General features: G+C 51.6%; 1 protein-coding gene across 1 annotated transcript in view; it reads right to left on the reverse strand.

The window, feature by feature from the left end:
• PLEKHG4B (pleckstrin homology and RhoGEF domain containing G4B) overlaps nt 1-17,155 on the reverse strand; it is a gene marked incomplete at its 5' end in the record, with an annotated part of 72,962 nt that overhangs the window by 29,590 nt on the left and 26,217 nt on the right. The window contains 5 exon segments of the mRNA XM_070519710.1: nt 2,766-2,800; nt 2,803-2,858; nt 7,630-7,753; nt 8,275-8,508; nt 14,320-15,508. Coding sequence (XP_070375811.1) covers nt 2,766-2,800; nt 2,803-2,858; nt 7,630-7,753; nt 8,275-8,508; nt 14,320-15,508 — 1,638 coding nt within the window.

Genomic DNA, 17,155 nt, shown 5'->3' on the forward strand with positions numbered 1-17,155 from the left:
CACCACCCAGGGGCTGCAGGTGGAAGTTACAGCGGCGACGTGGGAAGGAAGGGAGAGGGGGAAGGGACAACGAGGGAGGCGGGGTGGGGGTGGGGTGAGGAGCCGGGACAGCTTGCCGCGGTCGCCTGGCAGCGCTCCCGGCTCCCTCGTGGGGCCGCAGCACGACCTGAGGACTGCCGGGGCGCGGGGGGCGGGAGGGGGGGAGGTGGGGCTGCCTCCACGCGAGGGAAGACAGGCGGGACCTCCAGCGGGGCTTTCGTCGGTGCAGCCTGGAGCTGCGGGCTCCCTTTTGGCCTCTGAGGCTCTTCAAGGCTTCCCACAAGGTCACCAGAGACCCGAAAAGAAGTTCCGAAACGCTCTGGCTCTGGCTCTGGCTCGAGGAGCGTGGGCCCCGGAATCTGCGGCGTTGGACGGAGCACCGGTGCGGGTGCGCCCTGCAGATCCGCAGCTCCTTAAGGTGATTGCACAGTTGTTTCCAACAAGCTGCTGAAGCGGATGAAAGGATTTCTAGGAATTTGATCAAAACTTCTGGTTACATTTTTCAAAATAATTTCATCAATGATGACATTTTAGTTTGGTTTTGGAGGTAAAAACAAAGAAAAGCTGTTTTCCTCTCCTGTTTTTACAAGTTGCTATTTATGTGGCTGCTGACCAATGTTACTGATTGGAGGCTCCTAGAGCAAACCACCAACTTTGGAGAAATGGGTTTCTGAAATATAAACAGATGCCATCTCCTTGTCCAGTCGGATTACAACCAACCAGGAAGTTCAGATAAAAAACCTTCTTTTAGCAAAATCACAGGACTCTGAGGAAATCTTAGGGGTCACCAACACTCGGTCCCATCTTTGAACAGAACTTCCAAGTCCTTCTGGAAAGTAGCCAACTATCTATTTTCTTAAAAAACTTCCAGCTGGGCAATTTCTGAATCTACTGTTGTATAAAATTGCATACAATTAAGAAAGACTAAAATCTCAAAGGAATTTCCAAGCCTTGAGCAGAATATGAATGTAAAACTGGATGACATCCTGGTTTCTGAGTTTTGAGCCCAGCAGCTCGTTGAGAGCAGAGCCTACGAGCAAACATGGAATTTACAGTCATCTCTCCCTATATGGGGGATTGGTGCCAGGACATCGTGCATACCAAGATCAGCAGATGCTCAAGTCCCTTACTGAAAATGGCATAGTATTTGCATATAACCTGTGCACATCCTCCTGTACACTTTAAATCATCTCTAGATTATTTATAATATCTAATACAATGTAAGTGCTATGTAAATAGCTGTTATACTGTATTGTTTAGGGAATAATGACAAGAAAAAAAATTCTGTACATGTTTAGTATAGACGCCACCATCCTAGGCCTTTTCATCCGCAGCTGGTTGAATCTGCTGATGTGGAACCTGATACTGAGGACCAACGGTATGTGCTTCTGAAATGCTTTTTGGAAATTGAATGTTGACATGTCAGACCTGTTACTCTGTGTTAGCAGAGTGAACCTGGGCTTCAAAGGAAGGCAGTGTGAACCTTTTTTGGTGGAAGCTGAGAGTAAGCACGTTTATCCTTCTGAAAAGCAGACTTCATTAGTGAGGTTTGAGCGGTAGCCTCCATGCGGCCTCATTTCCTCTGCTGGCACCTGGTCTGTGAAGTTTATTCCCGTGTGGGCCCAGGAGCAGCACCACCGCCCAGCGCCCTAACCAGGACGTCCCGCTCCTGCCAACCCGGCCTCCTCTCCATCCCTCTGCCCGGCTTCCTGGAGGTTCCACGATCTCCCCAAATCTCTTGGCCAGGTCCCCTGCCCCAAGTGGGCTCCTCTTTGCTTTCCCCAGATGCTGTGCTCCGGCGTATCGGATCGGGAACACTTGCCTTCAGACCTGCCCAACCTCACTGAGTCTTTCCTTGAGAGAACCTCCGTGGGCGTCCCTCAACTTCAGAGGCTGGGTAAGAATGTGAACTGTGCCTGCGCTTCAGCACGGATGGAAGAGAGGAAAGGATTTTAGTCTAGGGAAAGGGTGGGCAGGGGCAGAGGCTTCCAGGGCCTCTGAGACCCCAGACCCCAGCACAGCTGAGCACACAGCGGCTGGATACACACGTCTGAGGGACACTGATGTTCTCAGGCTCCCGTCTGCACTATGTCCCTGGAACATCCCAATGGAGCCTTTCTTCTGTGTTCCAGGAACTCCCCATTTCCCTTTGAATTTTACTCAAGACCCGGAATCCAGGATCGGGTCTTCCTGGGGCGACTGCAGGCCTGGCAGACAACCTCCCGTGACCCTATCCCAGAGGCCTCTCAGAATCCGGGGCCCTCTTCCCCACAGCAAGCAGTGGCCGCCCCTCCAAGGCCCCATCCCTGTCTGGGAGGGTGACATTCGTACCCCTGTACCCCAATCAAGTCAGATGTTCAGATGGACTTGCTGTGAAGGGAAGGGGTCATCCCATTCCTGCTGAGACAGACCCTGAGACCAGAAGGCCTGTGCTGGCTGATCCTGGCTGGCTCTACTTTTAAGGTCTGCAGCGACAACCCTGGGGATGCAGGACAGTCCTTCCCAATGACTGCTTGACTTGAGGGAGCACACTGTCCCATGGATACAGGAGGGGCTCTTTGCTTTGTTCCTTTCTAAGCTCAGGCCCTCACTCCACCTGAGATTCTTGCTGAGGGTGAGTGGTGGCATGGCTGCAATCGGCTGCTCCTGGAGCATGAGGGGGCCCCTCACAGCCCACGCCGCCCTGAGTCACCGGGCGCCCCAAGGACAGGAGCGACCTGACTCACCTGCAGTGCTGCCAGGGCCTGGGAGAGAGAAGGGGGGCTGGACTCCTGCGTGTGTCCACCAGGATGACCAGCCCCAGGTCCCGCACCTCCTTCCTGGAGAGAGAGAAACGGATAGTGTTAACCACTGCAGGTTCAAGCTCTTCCAGAACGAGTTTCTTCATCTCCGATGAGACGCGCCCTCATCCAGATCCTCCTGGCTCTGGAAGTGCTGGATTCTCCCTTTACACACATCAACTTTCTGCTTCCCGAGCATCAAGCTGCTTGTCAGGTGGGGAGTTACTGTCAGCTAGGGCTCACTGATGGACCAGCCGTGTTGGACGGCATCTCCAGGCTAGCAGGTACTTGCTCTCCCACCCCAGGGACGCTGGAGACGCATGCAGGCTGTTGGTGGATGAAACAGGCCCTTCACCCGCCCCCGCCAAGGAAGCAGAGGCTCCAGAGCTTTCGTGCTGGTTTGTCTGTTTGGGCTGCAATATGGACGCAGACTTTGCCTCTGGTTGGGGGACAGGAACCAGGTAGGGATGGTCCGTTCTCAGGGTCAGAGCTCCAGGTGGTGGCTTGACCCCTCACACGTGTCCAGAGCTCATGTAGGGCTGCAGACATCCTCCAGACAAAAAGCATCACCATGTGTTCTTGAAAACCCCACTGAAAAGCTTTGTCTCTATTGTGACTGTGGCTGGAAGCTTCAGTTCTAAATTAATAGGAAAAGACAGGAAGAGTGAGTTGACATGTTCATTCTTCAGAAGCTTTTGTGTTCCTTGGGAAACTTCTTCAACTCCAACTACCAGGATTAATTAATATTCTGAGTAAGTGGTACGTTTGGATTCTGGTCTCAGAATGGACACAGCACTCCCATGAGCCAGCAATGTGATGACCGGCTCACACAAAGTGGTGGACTGCACGCTGTGTTAGTGCCTGTCCTGGCCAAAGGGCAAGTGTGTCCCTGTTTGTCCACCAAGTCAGGGCGTGTTCAGTTTGGGATATAACTGTTAAAGGATATTTTTTAAAAGGATGTGTTTCTTAGGGGAGACCAATGTGTTGAGGACAGAAGTGATGTTCTAGAGTCAAAGTTGGACACACCTGGCTGTTCGGAAAAGACAAGGTTGGGAGAAGCAGGTGGCTGCTGGCACCCCGTCTCCCCTCCCTCCCACTTGAGCGGGAGCCCACAGCCCGACGGCTGTGCTCCAGGGCCTTCTCTGCTGGGGACTCTCATTTGCCACATGACTGGCTGGAAGCGTGGTGGAGTCCACACCCCGGGGAACAGGAGCTGGGCATGTGGGTCCTGTGTCCTCCCTGGTGCCAGTGCTTCCCTGAGGTCAGGCCCAGTGGCCTCCAGTGAGGATGGCTGGATCACACTCCTATCATCATGGGCCTCCCTTCCCTGACATCCTTGCCCCCTCGGAGTTTCTCTTTTCCCCTGAGGTCTTCTGTGGCCCCTGGATCCGTGCCTCAGGGTCTGCTTCCAGCAAACAGCTTCAGAGGCAGGACCTGGTCTCACTGTCACATGGGCTTCTCTCCGCACAAGAAGTAGCCATTGTCCAGACCCACACTTCTCCTCCATCTCCTCCACTTGGCAGCTTTGCTGAAGGGGACGGCACTGAGCAAACCACCCAGCCATTCCTGGGGGCTGTGTACCAAGTACAGATGCTGGGGGACCCTCGTTCTGGGTGGGAGGCGGGATCCAGTCACTCATTCCTGCATTCACACCGGTGCAGGACTGGAAGGGAGAAATGTGCTCCTGTCTGGAGCGGCTTATCATGCCTCCAGGCCACTCAGCATCAAGCCCAGACCAAACTTGCTTCTCTTCTGCTGCCTCCTGTGATGGCTGGAGCTGGCTCACGTAACTCCTCTGCTTTCTGCCTCACTCCTGCGTGCAGGCAGCCTCCCAGCTCCCCCAATCTGGCCCTCTTGGGGTCCCTGGTCCACTCCAGGCCACTGTGCAGACCTTCCCTATGCATCCTGGGTCTGCTTTTCTGTGGAAGCCTCAGAACTGTGTTCCTGTCACCACTCTGGCCTCTCTGTCCCCTGCACACTGAGGTCAGTGTGGTATTCTGGCCCGGGGAACCTGCTGCCTTCACAGTGTCTCTCGTCCTCACTCTCCCGCCTGCTGTCAGTGCCACGTCCTGACTCAAAGTGACCGACTGCTCTGGGGCTTTGTGTGCTCTTCCTTCTACCTAGAAAGTCCTTGTCTTCTTGTCTGCAAACACTCACCCTCCTCCAGGACACAGAGCATGTCAGGGAAGTCCCTGCCCTTGCCAAGGCTGCAGCTCCTTCCCAGCACTGTGGATTTGTCTTATGCTGGGAGCTGCAATGATTTGTGTTCACATGTGTGTCTTCTTGAGGGCAGGAACCATATCCTGCTCTCTTTTGTGTTCCGAGGTAAGTGTTGGATGGGTGGATGGGTGGGTGGATGGGTAGATGGGTGGATGGGTGGATGGGTGGATGGGTGGGTGGATGGATGGATGGATGGATGGATGCATGGATGAACGGATGGACGGATGGACGGGTGGACGGGTGGGTGGATGGATGGACGGATGGATGGCTGGATGGGGGGATGAATGGATGTTGGATGGCTGGATGGAGTAATGGATGGGTGGGTGGGTGGATAGATTTCTGCATTGCATAGGAGGTCGAATGGATGACAGCCAAGATCTTTTCTAATTTTAAGATTCTGTGTATCTAAGAGTTAGATGGTAGTCCATTTACAAGGCACAGTCACAGGAACACCTGGCTTCTTGTAACACACCTGCAGTAACTGATAACAAGACACTACTGGACACTCTTCCTAATAATGCTGACATCTCTGGTCCCTCATTCTGAGAGCTGAAGGCATGTGTCACATCCCACAAGGGTGGGTGGGTTTTGTCTTCTCAAGGTGCAATAATCTATCAGATGCTAAGAAGATTGCAACGCTGGTGAGGAAATAATCAGCCAAACCATGAGGCTCCAGAGTGCGTGTCCCTAAGTGCTGTAGGAACATTTTCTCAGCAGAGGCCTTCTCCCAGAGCTTCGTGAGCTGGTGAAGCTGCCTTCTCTGGTGAGGAGAGTTGGGCTGTCTGAATTGGCTGTGGCAGAGCTCAACAAGCAGAGGGCTGAAGATCCAGACTCAAGTCCTGGCCCTGCTGACCCCACAAGTCACCTGACCCCTCTCCTCTCAGGCATTTCATTGCAAACAGAGAACATGGCACGCAGCTCGCCAGCTGAAAGAGGCTGAGTATGTGGGAGGGTGCACACGCCAAAAGGGCACAAGGCTCTCACCCTTGTCCATCAGCGTTGCTTTCCATTACTGCCCAGGTTAATTCTGGAGGCTCCCATAAAAGAAAGCTTTTGCTAAACAGAAAATGTCATTATCCTAGGGCTTTGATGGTGTTTGCCTGAGGCTCACCAGATTTAGACTAATATGAGGATGAATCTCTACTTTTTCTCAGAGTAGTTTCATTATATTTTGAAATCCATGCTGAAGGATAAGTTTGAAATTCCAGGCTCACCCAAAGGCAGTAAGACTAGTGCCCCGCAGAGGACTGGGAGCCTCGCCCTGGGGAAGAAGCACTGTGAGAACACTGCAATCTCTTTCTGCTTAAATGTTCCTGCACTGGCTCTACTATGCTACTTCAGAAGAAATGGCAATAGAAGGAACATGAGATCACATGTGATGATGCACCACATAACATGTTCTCACATCATGTGATGGTAGCATGTAACATGTTCCAACGTGAGCTCACGTGTGGACTATCACATGACATGTTCTCACATGAGCTCACATCCCAGGATGTGTACCGTGTGACTGTTGTTGAGTGAGATCACAGCAGGTGATATATCGTGGAAGACGATGCTCCCTCTTCAGTCTGGGGAATTTTTGTAGATGATTTCTACTCCCTCTAACACAACTTTGAGACAGCTGTTACCATCCTGTTTCATTCTGGTGTACATTGAGGTACACCATCTTCCCCAGGCAGTAAGGGCAGAGGACTTCAAACCAGGGCAGTCTGACCTCAGGACCGAGCTTGTCCATTGGGTGACGTTGCCTCCCCTGGGGGCTACCTCCACCTAGCACCGCGGGGGACTCTTCGTCTGGCAGCCATGAGGGCCATCCAAAGCGTGTCTGCATCTGATGGGACTGAGGGGCCCTAAATAATGCACTTTAACTGTCCTTGACTCTAGCTCTCGTCTCTGTCTTTGGTCCACGGAGACACCCAGAACCATAGCCCTGGAGGTTACCCGGTCACATCTGTTTCCTGATCAGACCTGCCCACACTGTTGCCTTGATGCAGCGTCTTGGCAGCGTGGTCCACCTAGAGTTTCAGAGGAGGAAGGTTGTGTCTCTCTTGAGGAGCTGGCATGTAGCACTGCCCAGCCGAACATATGGCTCAGTTAGCACGAGTTGGTCTTTCCTGCTTCCTGGTATCATATACCACTCATTTGTGTGATTTCTTCACCCATTTGTTCTAAATGTTCCATTTATGTCAGTTCATGTCTTTATCCAAGGCCACTTCAAATCTTTTTTAGGAAGAGGTGGAGTATAAAACATGTTGATAAACATGCTTACAGCAAGTTCTGAACAAGGTAGAGCAGTGCAGAATTCAGGGCTAGAGTGTGTGGCAGAGCCTCAATTCAGAAGGGAGAGGCCAGGGTGAGTGGGGGGAGCAGTGTGTGGGGGCAGCTGAGGACCTGGGAAAGAGGGGAGAGGTGTCACATGGGGCTGGCAGCAGCGAGGGGCCAGAGAGCAGGAGCCTGAGGGGCAGGCAGGAGAAGGCCGCCCACGCCACCAGAGGCCTTCCAGGTTACAGCTGGGAGGTGAGGACACACGCTCACCCAGGTTTCTCCCCAAAGGGGTCTGAAAGATGGGAACCTGGTTCAGTCCCACCTGGGGATGCCATGGAGGTACTTCAGCAGGTGGGTCAGCTCGGCACTTGAGGCATGTTTGCTGCACCAGAGTGGGCCCCTCGTGCAGACCTGCACCGCTGCTCTTCCCTGGCGGTCTCGGGTCCCTGCAGAAACAGAGGGCATCGTGAAAGGGGGCATGTGTGGTTTCAAGCTTGAGAAATACCAAACTGGGGTCTGAAAACTGTTGGCTTAGATGTGAGATTTGCAAGGAGAGGAGAGCCTGGTGTTCACCTGGCAGGTGACAGCCACTGATATGGTTTGAATGTTTGTGTTCCCCTCAAAATCATATGTTGAAATCCTAATGCCTGATTTGATGGTATTTGGAGGTGGGGCCCTTGGGAGGTGTTTAGGTCATGAGGGTGGAGCCTTCATGAATGAGATTAGTGCCTTTATAAAAGAGAACCCACAGGGCAACCTTGCCCTTTCCACCATGTAAGAACACAGTGAGAAGGCGCCAACTCTGAACTGGGAAGTCGGCCCTCACCAGAACCCAACCTTGCTGGCACCTTGACTCTGGAGGTCCAGCCTCCAGAACTGTGGGAAATAAGTTTCTGTTGCTCATAAGCTACCTAGTCTGTGGTATTTTGTTATAGCAGCGTGAACGGAGTCAGACAGCCATGCTCACCTGGGAGGGAGACAACCCCGGACTGCAGCAGCTCCTGGTTGACTTCCAGCACCTGCCTGGGCACCTGGTCAGGTGGGTCTCCTGTGCTGGGCAGCCATCCTTTAGCCTCAAGGCACAGCAGCTCAGCAAGCACATCTTGTCCGCGAAAGCTGCTGCCGTTGGTGTTGACATCGGCTGGACAACGGAAAGAGACCTGGTCAAAGATGAAGTATTCCTCTGGTTTGAAGGCAGCTGCTCAGCCTGCCACAAATGCAAGGAGAAAATCATGTGTGAAAATAGTGGGGTTCCACGAGAACTTGTTCCATTTCTGGTGGGAAATGTAAGCGGGCCACACAATACAGGACAGGCATGTTCCTGAGAAGCAGGGCATAAATAAACATGTAAAAATGGAATATTTTAGTTTCACCAAGAGTGCTCACTACCTAAGACACCTTGGGAAGAAACATTTGTATACTCAATAATGTCATCTTAATTTATTTTCTAATATGGATTTCCCAAAGTGTTGTAAAATCTATCCACGGGGAGTGAGGGCACCCCAGGGGCAGGCATCCTCCTAAGGAGAGTGAGGGTCCTTGCCCTCGTGCATCACACAGAGGAGGGGAGGTCCCCGCCCTCGTGTATTACCCCAGAGAAGGGGGACATCACCCTCATGCATCACCCCAGAGAAGGGGGGTCCTCGCCCTCATGCATCCCCCCAGAGAAGGAGGGGCCTTGACCTCGGGCGGCACCCCAGAGAAGGGGGGACCTCGCCCTTGTGTATCAGCCCAGAGAGGGTGAGCCTCGCTCTCGTGCATCACCTTGAAGGAGATAGCAGTGGCCCCGGGCTGTGGGCTTGCTTCGCGGTGCTGTTCCCACACTGCACTTTACAGGGGATGAGCCATATCACAGAGAAAGCAAGCAGGCCCATCCTCCCAGCCTTCCAACCACCCAAGGCCAGCGCTGCCCCTGTGGGGAGAGGGACCAGCTTGGCCAGAGCTGGCCAGTGGGCACTGGAAACTGAGACCCAGTGGGGCACCATGAACCAACCCAGGCTTTGCTTTCCTGGCCATAAGCCTCTTCCTTCACTTCTTTTAGTGCTGACATCTTATAACTCTATTAATGGCTTTCTCATTTTAGCTGGGCCAGAAAAGTCCGCAGCATTTTTAAAATTAAAAAAACAGCTTTATTGATGTATATTTTATGTATGTGGAAATTAATTAAAAAAACCTTAACTAAGCTGGAGTTGGAAAGGCCTGTAGGGGGAGCTCTCATGCCCCATCAGTGCATGCATCTCAGACAAGAAGGATATCTACTTTACTACTGAAGGAAGATTTCTCTCCCAACCAGCAGCCCAGCCAATGAGAACCACTGCAGCTCAGCCAATGAAAAATGTCGCAGCTCAGCTAATAAGAACCACTGCAGCCCAGCCAATGAGAAATGTGGCAGCCCAGCCAATGAGAACCACCACAGCTCAGCCAGTGAGAAACACCTGCAGCCCGGCCAATGAGACATGCCACAGCCCAGCCAATGAGAACCACCATGGCTCAGCCAATAAGAACCACTGCAGCTCAGCCAATGAGAAGTTTGGCAGCTCAGCCAATAAGAACCACCTCAGCTCAGCCAATGAGAAATGCAGCAGCTCAGGCAATGAGAAACACTGCAGCCTAGCCAATAAGAACCACTGCAGCTCAGCCAATGAGAAATGCGGCAGCCCAGCCAATGAGAAACACCGCAGCCTAGCCAATAAGAACCACTGCAGCTCAGCCAATGAGAACCCCACAGCTCAGCCAGTAAGAACCACCGCAGCCCAGCCAATGAGAAATGCCACAGCTCAGCCAATGAGAACCACCACAGCCCAGCCAATGAGAACCACCGCAGCCCAGCCAATGAGAACCACCACAGCTCAGCCAGTGAGAAACACCTGAAGCCCAGCCAATGAGAAGCCATCACCACCCTGAACTCTTACTCTCTCCCAGTGGACTTTCCTTTAGAATAGCCCCGTCCCTCCCCCTTTTCCTCTGTAAAAGCAGCTCCCTCCTCTGTTCTCTAGATTTGCCTGGTGTTTCCCATAGCATGCACATTGGAATTGCAATTCTTTTGGCTATTCCCACATAAACTCCTTTGGAGGGTAAAACAATGGGCAAATTTGCTTTTTAAGTTGAGACATATAAAATTCACCCATTTCAAGTGGACAATTGAGGGGATTTTAGTGACTTTACCAAGTGGTGCAGCCATCACATCAGTCTTAGAACATTTTCATCCCTCCAAAAAGACTCTTCATGCCTTCACAGTGCGTCTCTGCTCCCACCATGACCCCAGGCAACCACCCATCTCCCTTGTGTCTGTAAATTCACCTGTTGTGGACCACTCGTATAAATGGAGCCACACTACGTGGTCTCTTGTTTGGCTTCTTTCACTCAGTATAATTGCTTTTGAGGTTCGTCCATGACATTGCCTGTGTCAGAGTTTTATTCCTTTCCATGGCTGGGTATTATTCCTTTGTAAGGTGGATCATATTCTGTCTATCTCTTCACCACTTGATGGGCTGCAATTGTATAGTATCCTTAAGAGTAAATTTTTTTCATGAACATTCATGTATTTTCTAGAATATATCACCAGCTATTGGTAAAATCTTTAGGCTCCCAAATGTTCCAGTTCTGCAATGAACCCCGAGCTTTCTTATGTGGACGGGGGAACAGACATCACATTCATGTGGGACTTTTCTCATTAGACATCTTCCTAATTGAGTAGGTCATTCATGTGAGCTTTTTCTGAATTCAGCCTGTAGACCATGGGACAGTGAGAGGAGGGATCTGAGGTCCTGGGGCTACAATATTAAAATGGCTAGGAACAAAAGCAGTATCCTCATGTGGCTAATTAAGACACAGCTGCTTGGTTACTATTGGTTGAATGAATGATGAATGATTTGAATATGATACTCTTGAAATGAATTCTGAAAAGTTACATTTATAATTTGGAAATTAGGTTAATTTTATGTTCAAAGGAGAGACAAAGCAAACTCTCAGGAGCTGGAACAAGATGGAACAGAGGAGGAGCAAGCTGGAACAGGGGAGGAAAAGCCAGAACAGAGGAGGAGCAAGCCAGAACAGAGGAGGAAAAGCCAGAACAGAGGAGGAAAAGCCAGAACAGAGGAGGAAAAGCCAGAACAGAGGAGGAAAAGCCAGAACAGAGGAGGAGCAAGCTGGGACAGAAGAAGCAAACTGCACCTGTCACTGTAGAAAAGTCAGTGTGCTAAATGTTTCTTTTCCAACTTAGGTGTCTTCAAAGGGTTCCAGCTGAGGCATTTTCCTGCATTAATGAACACATAGGGTCTAGGACCACCCCAGAAACTGCTGACTCCAGGGACAAGTGTGTGTTGCCAGGCAGCAGCGACTGAAGGCAAGGGCCTGTATCAATGATCCACTGGTCACTGGTTGGGTAATCAATTGTTCTTGCTCCTCTGCCCAGACCTTTGGTACCACTGCCCACCACTTATTCACAGTGTCTTCCTTCCTCTTGTGATGTTAGACACCGTACAGGCAGGCCCTGCATGGTCAGTGAAGAGGAAGACCAGGTGGAGAAGAAGGGAAGATGTGCTCCCAGCTTCAGGTGAGGAGAACTCCCCGACAGCTCTCAGTGTCGTCTCACACATAATTTCCAGATACTGAGAAGGCAAAGCCCATTGGGGCCCAAGAGAAACGATTACCTGAGAACACAGCATCTCTGATGACGAGACCTGGGTCTTCCTAGATGCTCTAGTCTACACACAGGCAGCCAAGGTTTGAGCCCGGCTTCCAGTTGGCAGTGCTGGTTTGTTTGAACTAAACCTGCTGCCTTTCCGATTGTCACATCTTGTCCGGTTGTCGACCCTGTGCTGCAACACTGTCTAGGGACACTATGCCTGAATGTCCATGGACAGCATTTGTGCAGCCAGCATTTCTCCACAGAGAGAAATTTACTTGATTGTATTTTATGTTGACACTTGAGGTTAAGACACACTCTGTCTCCTAGCCATGGATTAGCTGCAGACAAGAGTTTTCACTGTGTCATCCAGTGTGTATATGTGAATTGTGTGTGTTTTCTGCCCAATACAAACAGGAAAGGAGATGGACATAAAGGAAAGTTTAGGACCTGGAAACAATGGCCAGGGAGTTATTGCTTTCTTTTAATTTTAGTTGAACTGCAGTGAAGATGTCCTTAAAATGTGTTAGCCCTAAGTAAATAATTTTATTATAAAACTCTTTGTAGTAAGTAAGTGTGTGTTCCATGCCATGTGAATTCTGTCAGAATTTGAAGTAGGACCAGACAACCTAATTTTGGTTGAGAGTCCTTCACAATGTGCTGTGGGCAGGCCCACCCAGGGCTGTGAGCAACTCTCTGGGTCTCCAAGAAGCCTGGGATGCGGTCCCCCTTGGAGCCCGCTTGCTGGGCCAGGTGGGCAGGCCGGGTGTTGCCGTCTTGCGGGTGAGGAGACCACAGAGAGGAGAGCTTGTGATCCCTTACTTTATCAGGTTGAGCTGCTGGGGCTAACCCTGCTCCAAGGCCCATGGCACTTTCACATTTTTTGCTTCTTTCCACAGTCACTGTTCTTGTTCTTCACAGAACATATTTTCATTCAACAAAAAAAGAGAAATAGTTGAAATATTTGACTTAATATGTTGTCATTCTTCTTTATGCCCTGCAAAGATTCCTTTAAATATCACATTTTCCCTCTAGAGCTATATGGAAAAGAGACAGTCCCCATACTAGGGAGTGCCATGGGACAGTTCCGTAGTGTACCAAGGGTCTTCCAGGCGTGTGTGTAACTAAGGAACATAAAATCACTGACCTAGTTCTACTTAAAAATGAACATTACACCTGATTTACCTGTGTGAAAGGAGTATTAATGCAATGTGGTGGGCTGAATGGTTACCCCTGTGCAAAGCAATAAAGGAAACCTCAACTAGAGTTGGAGCTGGGAAGGCCTGTAGAGCAAGTCTCACACTATACTGCTCATCCATGACCCTTAACAGGAAGAGAGGTACCTCCATCTCCAACAGGAAGTTTCCTCCGCTTTACTGCTAGCAGGAGGGAGGAAGATTTCCTTGTTGCCTAGCAACAATCCCAGCCCAATGGAAAGTGCCACAGTTCAGCCAATGAGAAGCTATCACCAACCTTAACTCTTACTCTCCTCCAACTGGCTTTCTTCTAGAACAGCCCCTCCCAATCCCCCTTTTTCTCTGTAAAAGCAGTTCCTTCTCTATTTTTTGGACTTTCCTGTGGTTCACCACAGTGCGCATGTCCCAAATTGCAATTCTTTTGATATTCCAGAATAAACTCACTTTGCTGGTAAAATAACTGGCTATATAATTTTAAAGTTGACGCTCCAAAAGGATGTGTCCATGCCCAGGTGCTGCGAATGTGGCCTTATGTGGAAAGGGTCTTTGCAGATGTGAATAAATGGAGCTAAGGGTGGACCCTGATCCAGCAATAGGTACCTTCACAAGAGAAAGGAGAGGAGGTCTGAGGCACAGACACAGGGAGAAGAGCATGGTTGTGGCCACAAGTCCAAGGATGCTTGGAGCCCCCGGTGGCTGGAAGAGGCAGGAACAACCCTCCTCTAGAGCCTGGGGCACCCTGATGTCTGATGTCTGTCCTCAGAGCTGTGAGAGAATAAATTTACATTGTTCTAAGCCACCATTTCTGTGGTACTTTGTTGTGGCAGCCACAGGAAATGAACACATGTGAGCATTATTTTCAACAGTCAATAAACATATGAAGACAGGCTTCTACTGAATCAACTGACCAGATGACATGTGACAAATGTGACAGGGCAGTAGGGTGGGAGAAGGGAGGAGGGAAAGGGAGGGTGAAGATGGAGGGGAGGGTGTGGGGAGGGGAGGGGAGGGGAGGAGGAGGGGAAGGTACAAGGGGAGCAGAAGGGGAGGGGAGAATGGGGAAGAGAGGAGGGTGTGGGGAGGGGAGGGGAGGGAGGGGAGGAGGAGGGAAGGTACAAGGGGAGCAGAAGGGGAGGGGAGAATGGGGAAGAGGGGAGGGTGTGGGGAGGGGAGGGGAGGGGACATTTACCTTCCTCTTTGTTGCAGCTGGGACTCTCCGCTGTGGCACATGAGGGGCCGCTGGAGCCTGCCTTTCTGGTCCCTGCAGCTTATCCTCCTAAGAGACCCCAGGGCCTGGCACTCACTGAGTGGTGAGAAGCCCGGTGGTCGTCACTTTGGGAGCTTCTAAGGGACCTGTCCCAGGACCGAGACCTCCTGGGAAGGGTCCTCCCCGTGGCTCCTGGACTGCTGTCTTGACTCGGACTCCCCCTTTCTTTCTGGGTTGGACTGGCCTCTGCCCCGGACCCCTTGGTCTGGGAGCTACAGGCCTCATCCCCAAGGGACCCCTCGGAGCTGGAGCCCAGGGGCATGGGGTTCCGCAGGGCCTCCATGTAGGACTTCCTGAACCAGCGTCTGGCTTCCATGCTGGCCTGGTCCCTGGGTGGCTGCCTCCTGGAGCTTGGACTGCCTGCGTCCCCATGGAAGGTGACGGCCTGGGGGCTGTCCTTCTTGTCCAGGGTGTCCAGCCACCCTCCTGGTCCTTTGGGGCTCCCAAGGGGCTTCCCCAGGCTCCACTCTAAGAGGCCGACACCTACAAGGCCTCTGTCAGAGCTCCCAGACACGGCCCTGGGTCTTTCCCACTCAGCTCTCTTCAGGTAAGGAGGATGGCTGGGCTGGTCACTGCCAGGATGCCCGCTGCAGCAGGGTAGGGTTGGGGTGTCGCTGGAAGGGGTGCTCCCTCGCAGACAAGGGCTGGCTGTGGCTGGTGCTGGGGCCAGGTCCTCCCAGGCACTACTGGGCGGTAGCTGCTGGGGCCCGGGACAGCTGGAGCAGCTGGGCTGGACGGTTCTGGTCACGGGTACAAAGATGGGGTCTGTGACGTTGCTCCACGGGGTGCGGTAGACCGCTGAGCCTGAGGTCAGCAAGCAGTGTTGCAAGGGGACACTGTTCCGCTCCTCATTCACCCATTCCAGGAACTCTCCTGTGAAGACGCAGCTGTACATGGCCTCAGGGACAGAGACTTCTTCTGAGCCTTGTCCGAGCCGAGAGAGGCATTTTAAGACCAGTCTGGCTGACTGCTTCCTCACCGATGTGACCTGCAGGTAGAAGTCCCCAGGCCTGAGCCTGACTCCATGCAGGGATGCCAACTGCACCGCCACCTTCTCGTGGATGCACAGCGGCCAGCCCTCGTGGAAGAAGATACAGCCTGTGTACCTGGCCTGGGACAAGAGAGGTGGGAGGGAGACCAGCAGCGTATGGACCTGTCAGAGCCAGGAACCTGTCTCCACACTGCGGGGAGGGTGAGAGACTGGGCCCCCTGCACCTCAGAAAAGCGAACCATCACTAGGACCGAAAATAGGGGTTTCTTTCTGGTTAAGTGAAGTCCATTAAAACCCACTTTTACAGCTCTTCGTGGGAGGCTAGGGAGAGGAGGGCACCAGGGCAGGAAGGGGGAACCCCAGGCACAGTCTGACCACAGGCAGCTGCAGCAGGGCCCATGGGGCTCTAGGAGGTGGCCGCACCTGGGCAAGGGGCTGGGCTTTCACACTCTTGTCCCTACCGGCCCTTGGTCGAAGCCCTACAGCATTTATGGCTTTCCCCGGTGCCCATGGGCAGCCCCCCAAGGAAAGCACTGCTTCTGGAATCGCAGGGTGGGGGGTACAGTGACGGGATGCTGGTACCCAAGCAGGACACCAGCAACATGGGCTGCAAGCTCAACCTAATGCAACAGGGTCCTTTCTACTTACTTGAAGAAGTCAACAAGGTTTTACAACCAAGCTGTAGACTATGGGGTGAGTTCTGAAGTGCTTCTTTGAAAAGAACTCACTCTAGAAAAGGCTTAGACTTCGGGATGGGTGGCACACAAGTCAAACACGGGCATTGCCTTCAGAAAGCATGAGTTCCAGGCAGTTTGGGGAATGCAGACATGTCAATAGCTGCAGCTATTGGCCCTGAGCTAACATCTGTTGCCAATCTTCTTTTTTTCCCCGTCCTCCCCAAAGCTCCCCAGTATATAGTTGTATGTTCTGGTTGTAGGTCCTTCTGGCTCTGCTGTGTGGGATGCCGTCTCAGCGTGGCCTGATGAGTGGTGCTAGGTCCGCACCCAGGATCTGAACTGGTGAAACTCTGGGCCGCTGAAGTGGAGTGTGCAAACTTAACCACTTGGCCACAGGGCCGGCCCTGTTCCAACAATTTTTTGTGAAATATTTATGGCTTTTTACATACAGGATCATGTCATCTGTGAACAGAGATAGTTTTACTTCTTCCTTTGTGAATTGGATGACTTTAATTTCTTTTTTTCTTGCCTAATTTGTCTGGCAAGAACTTCCAGGACAACGTTGCACAGCAGCGGAGAAAGTGAGGAAACTTTTCAGTCTTTCACCATTGAGTATGAAGTTAGCTGTGGGTTTTTCACATATGGCCTTTATTCTGTTGAGGTAGTTTCCTTCTGCTCTTAGTTTAAGTGGTTTTATCATGAAAGGGTGTTGAATTTTGTCAAAATGTTTTTTCTGTATCAACTGAAATGAGAAGCTTCTTCAGGTTGTACTTGTGGGGGCTTTGGCTTTGATGTCGTAATAACGCACACCACACGAACCACCGAATTATGTGCAAACTGCACATCGAGGGTTTGAAAAGGAAACAAACAGAGAGAAGAACATCATTCTTCCCAGCCCCAACGCAGTTCACAGTTCTGAGATTCTCCTTGGGCAAACTCACCATGGCTTTGATTGTAAATCTTTTGGCTCCCCTGGGGTTGCTGCCAAATTAGCCAGATGCTATAAATCTTCTAGTCATGTTCCAAATAGTTCCAGTTCTGAGAAAACTCCAGGTTGCAAAGAGTAATTCTTTCTCTGGTCTCAACATCT

The sequence above is a fragment of the Equus asinus genome, chromosome 10 (genome assembly GCF_041296235.1).
Source record: "Equus asinus isolate D_3611 breed Donkey chromosome 10, EquAss-T2T_v2, whole genome shotgun sequence".
In the NCBI taxonomy this organism is placed as follows: domain Eukaryota; kingdom Metazoa; phylum Chordata; class Mammalia; order Perissodactyla; family Equidae; genus Equus; species Equus asinus.